Raw genomic sequence first — 5,205 nt, forward strand, 5'->3', positions numbered from 1 at the left:
TATTTTGTAAAAACTACAGAATTTTTTTTACAGTGTAGGCTACAGAACAAAACCATCAACATATGAAAATGTAACGAATTCATGTATTTCTAATGTCAGACATCGATAGAACATCACCAAAAACATACATGTATAAACTTTATTTAAATCTTAAAATACACCAATATATTAAACATGCATGCAATTATAATGGCAAAGCATCAAACATGTTTTATGAAACATGAAAAAGAGACACAAAAGAGTGACTAAGACACGTAACACCGAGATTGCAATTCATGGAAAATTACGCAAATCTTTGGAAACATTACAAAACATGCTATTAACAGAAAGAGTTTCGACAGGCGTTTAAATGCAGCTAGTTGAGGTTGTAACTTCCCCACACAGACGCACCAATCACTAACCACAGTCTTAAAAACATCTAGGTACAATGATGTAAATAACCACCATGGACATTCTTAGTTTGTGGTAATGGTACGTACTTCCTATTCAACTACTAACAGGGAGAAATGTCATGTGTCTTGACATGCATTTACATCACTATTCTAAACATCTGATTCAAAGCTGCAGTATATTTACACTCAGCTGATTGAGTGCAGCTTCAGTTTCAATCCGTGTGACAGGTCCTGGATCATTTGATTCTGCTGTAAATCACTGATTTACCCACCATCGCATCGAATCTGTGGAACAACACAATCAAATATGAAGTGTGGATGACCATTTAAGATCCACCGCAAGTAATGCAGGAGCCGATCAAAGGTCAGTCAATTCTGACGTAATTAGTACGTTTCAAAATAAAAAGAAAATGTGACTCAAACCAATTTTGTTTCTCACCTCGCAGCAGGATCAGGATGGTGCACTCTCAGATTCTCGTTGCTCTCATTGTTTCGGATGTGTTGGAAGGTTGCGTACACTATCTTTTTGGCTTTTCCCGGGGTCTGATCTGCGCTGGGTCTCTTGGGTGAAACTGTAGCATACAGACCATCATCACAGTGGTTCCTCTCAGAGCTGGAAGGCTGTTCAACCTGGAGAAAGAAGCCAACACCTTTCAGAAAAGTGAAGTGTAGAAGTAAAATCACCTGCATGAGATGCATGTCCCTTTAGCTCATTTTCACTGATTTCTCATTCTTTCAGATTCAGATCCAAAGAATAAAAAAAAAACATTTTATAAAACACGACATAACGAAGTTGTGATTTCAGGAACAGAGATATTTCTGTGTTCTGACCTGCTTCTGTCTGACGTCTGCAACTCCACTTTTTGCCTTCCTGTAGTGCAGAGATAAGCATGTAAACACAAACACACATTCATAATTATTAATGAGTACACCATCGCGCATTATTAAAGATGTCACCTTATGAACATGATGATGCAGATAAGAAATAAAAGTCCACATCCGACTGCGATCGCAACAGCTGCGTACAGGACTGTTTTATCTCCTCCTGAAAAAGAATGAAAACTACAGTATGATCTTATGTATATACAAATAGCAATATATGCAGCATTTATTAGATGCAGAAATCAGAAAATGTTCGATGGTGACTAAAAATATAATATGCCAGCCAGTGTATTCTGGCAGGTCTTTGGCTGACAAAATAAATTGTATGAAAATGTGCAATTTTTATACACTTGAATTAAATTAATGTCTTATTTAAATGTCAGTTCATTGGTAGACTAGCTTGATAAATATTAATTGGAAGCAATTTGTAAGAATGGAAAGTCCAGTGATTTTACCTTGCAACGTCAATACAGCCTGAGTAATATCAATGAGCTAAGCTTTCATCATATCATCTGTCACATCCAGCACTTCTGCAAACCACACCTTCAAAACTTTCATTCATTCATCCATCCATCCATTTATAATTTTTCAAACACATGCTCAGCAGAAATATTGAACCGCTCTACCTTTAACAGTGACAGCAACAGCGTCTGATCTCTGAGATCCGTGTTGATTGTGAGCCTCACAGTAGAAGCGTCCACTCTGTAGTGCACTGAAACTCTGTCCAGATCCAACAGCTGAGCTTTGATTCTCCTTAAACCAGATGTTTTCTGCAGGTGGGTTTGAATCACTGCTGCAGCTCAGAGTCACTGAATCTTCTTTTTCACCAGTTGGACTGATGGACACTGAGACATTCTTTGGAGAGTCTAAAAAAGATCAATAAACCATAAATTTGAGACTACAGTTTGTTTAGAAAACATAGTGTCGTCATCATCATCATCATCATCAACAACTTAGGATACAATATATATTTCACACCATTGCATTTTGGTTGCTGTTAAGTTTCACAGTGGAAACTAATGATAAAAACTTAAGTTACGTATATGTCTGATAGAAGCTTAAGCTTTATGTTTGTATTATCCCATGGCCTACACCTGACAAACAATGAAAAAAAGTTACCACTGTGCCAGCTACAAAATTCTGTACATGCAAATTTGTCTCAATTAAGCAAACACAACATATAATTATTATACCTGGTAATACAAAGAATATCTTAAAACACAGAACAAGGAAATTGGAAGAAGGCTGGGTTTAACCTCAACAATATGTTTTCAGAGTTGTCTTTTAAAAACTCTATACATGTGATGTGATACTGACATCAAACTGAAACTGAAATGTAATTTGTTTCATGAAAATCTGTTGGTCCGTTACATGTGCACAGCTCTACGTGTGCATGCAGCAATTCACTCTGACTTGTCCACTGTTTTGAGAAATCAAGATTGATCCAAAAAAAACTGCTCATAGAAAATTATGTAATTTCTTCTTTGAGTTGAATTTCTCCCATGTTGAATATTCTGTTCTGTTCCGTTTGTCGCAATAACATCTTTAGCTCATTTTCACTGATTTCTCATTCTTTCAGATTCAGATCCAAAGAATAAAAAAAAACATATTTTATAAAACACGACATAACGAAGTTGTGATTTCAGGAACAGAGATATTTCTGTGTTCTGACCTGCTTCTGTCTGACGTCTGCAACGCCACTTGTTGCCTTCCTGTAGTGCAGAGATAAGCATGTAAACACAAACACACATTCATAATTATTAATGAGTACACCATCGCGCATTATTAAAGATGTCACCTTATGAACATGATGATGCAGATAAGAAATAAAAGTCCACATCCGACTGCGATCGCAACAGCTGCGTACAGGACTGTTTTATCTCCTGAAAAAGAATGAAAACTACAGTATGATCTTATGTATATACAAATAGCAATATATGCAGCATTTATTAGATGCAGAAATCAGAAAATGTTCGATGGTGAATAAAATATAATATGCCAGCCAGTGTATTCTGGCAGGTCTTTGGCTGACAAAATAAATTGTATGAAAATGTGCAATTTTTATACACTTGAATTAAATTAATGTCTTATTTAAATTTCAGTTCATTGGTAGACTTGATAAACAATTTGTAAGAATGGAAAGTCCAGTGATTTGACCTTGCAACGTCAATACAGCCTGAGTAATATCAATGAGCTAAGCTTTCATCATATCATCTGTCACATCCAGCACTTCTGCAAACCACACCTTCAAAACTTTCATTCATTCATCCATCCATCCATTTATAATTTTTCAAACACATGCTCAGCAGAAATATTTAACTGCTCTACCTTTAACAGTGACAGTAACAGCATCTGATCTCTGAGATCCGTGTTGATTGTGAGCCTCACAGTAGAAGCGTCCACTCTGTAGTGCACTGAAACTCTGTCCAGATCCAACAGCTGAGCTTTGATTCTCCTTAAACCAGATGTTTTCTGCAGGTGGGTTTGAATCACTGCTGCAGCTCAGAGTCACTGAATCTTCTTTTTCACCAGTTGGACTGATGGACACTGAGACATTCTTTGGAGAGTCTAAAAAAGATCAATAAACCATAAATTTGAGACTACAGTTTGTTTAGAAAACATAGTGTCGTCATCATCATCATCATCATCATCATCAACAACTTAGGATACAAAATTATTTCACACCATTGCATTTTGGTTGCTGTTAAGTTTCACAGTGGAAACTAATGATAAAAACTTAAGTTACGTATATGTCTGATAGAAGCTCAAGCTTTATGTTTGTATTATCCCATGGCCTACACCTGACAAACAATGAAAAAAAGTTACCACTGTGCCAGCTACAAAATTCTGTACATGCAAATTTGTCTCAATTAAGCAAACACAACATATAATTATTATACCTGGTAATACCAGCTGATTTCTGCAGGTGGGTTTGAATCACTGCTGCAGCTCAGAGTCACTGAATCTCCCTCCACTATTTCACCAGACGGACTGATGGACACTGAGGTGTTCTTTGGAGGATCTAACACAGAAAAACATTGATGTCATTAAGTATTATAATAAATGTAACATCATAGAGCATGTTTAGAGGATTTAAAGTCACAGTTACTGAACCATCATTAACTCACACGTAATGTTTAAAGTCACAGCATCAGAGTATTTCTCTCCAAGTTTATTTCTGGACTTGCACTTGTATTCTTCACTGTGATCAGAGCTGATGTTTGAGATGTTGTAGATTCTTCCAGATCCTACAAGCGTTCCTCCTTTAAACCAGCTGATTTCTGCAGGTGGGTTTGAATCACTGCTGCAGGTCAGAGCCACTGAATCTCCCTCCACTATTTCACAACATGGACTGATGGACAATAAGACGTTCTTTGGTGGGTCTAAAGAGGACAAAAGTTTTTTTTTTCTTTTCCCCAGACATTAACTCAACAATTAATATACTAATGAATCTGCACTCACACATGACACTGAGATGAACAGCAGGAGAGATGTAAGTGTGTTCATGTTGAGCACAGCTGTATCTGCCTGCATCCTCTCTTCTGACTGACTGCAGCAGGAGTTGATTGTTTCTGTCTCTTCTCTCAGTTAATGGCTGTGAGTTTCTGTACCAGATGAATGTTGCTCTGTCAGTCAGAGTGCAGCTGCTTTTACATGTCAGACGCACTGAATCTCCCTCTGTCACTCTCTCAGGAGCCTCCACCTGAAGATCTGAACACAACACACACATTATATCTAGTGCTGCTGTCATACACTGATTATTACTCAACATAATGCACAGAAGAAGAGAGAAACCTCATGAAAGTCACCTGTCACAGTAAGAGTCAATCCTTGTTTGCCAAGCCATTTCACATTATCTTTATCAGTGATGAATCTGAAATAGTACTTGTGTGAATCCTTCTGTGTCACATGACTCAGTCTGATGGTGCAG

At 37.2% G+C, this 5,205-nt stretch overlaps 1 protein-coding gene across 1 annotated transcript; it reads right to left on the bottom strand.

The window, feature by feature from the left end:
- Positions 1-243: 243 nt before the first annotated feature.
- LOC107571873 (carcinoembryonic antigen-related cell adhesion molecule 6-like) lies at positions 244-4,478 on the bottom strand (the record flags this gene model as incomplete). The annotated part of the gene is made up of 6 exons (XM_016258256.1): positions 244-677; positions 832-1,022; positions 2,947-2,986; positions 3,073-3,157; positions 3,603-3,842; positions 4,403-4,478. Coding segments are annotated over 6 exons (681 nt in total), but the record flags the coding sequence as incomplete, so codon positions are not given.
- Positions 4,479-5,205: the final 727 nt, after the last annotated feature.

The sequence above is a fragment of the Sinocyclocheilus grahami genome, unplaced genomic scaffold (assembly GCF_001515645.1).
Source record: "Sinocyclocheilus grahami isolate Dianchi unplaced genomic scaffold, SAMN03320097.WGS_v1.1 scaffold1664.1, whole genome shotgun sequence".
NCBI classification, from domain to species: Eukaryota; Metazoa; Chordata; class Actinopteri; order Cypriniformes; family Cyprinidae; genus Sinocyclocheilus; species Sinocyclocheilus grahami.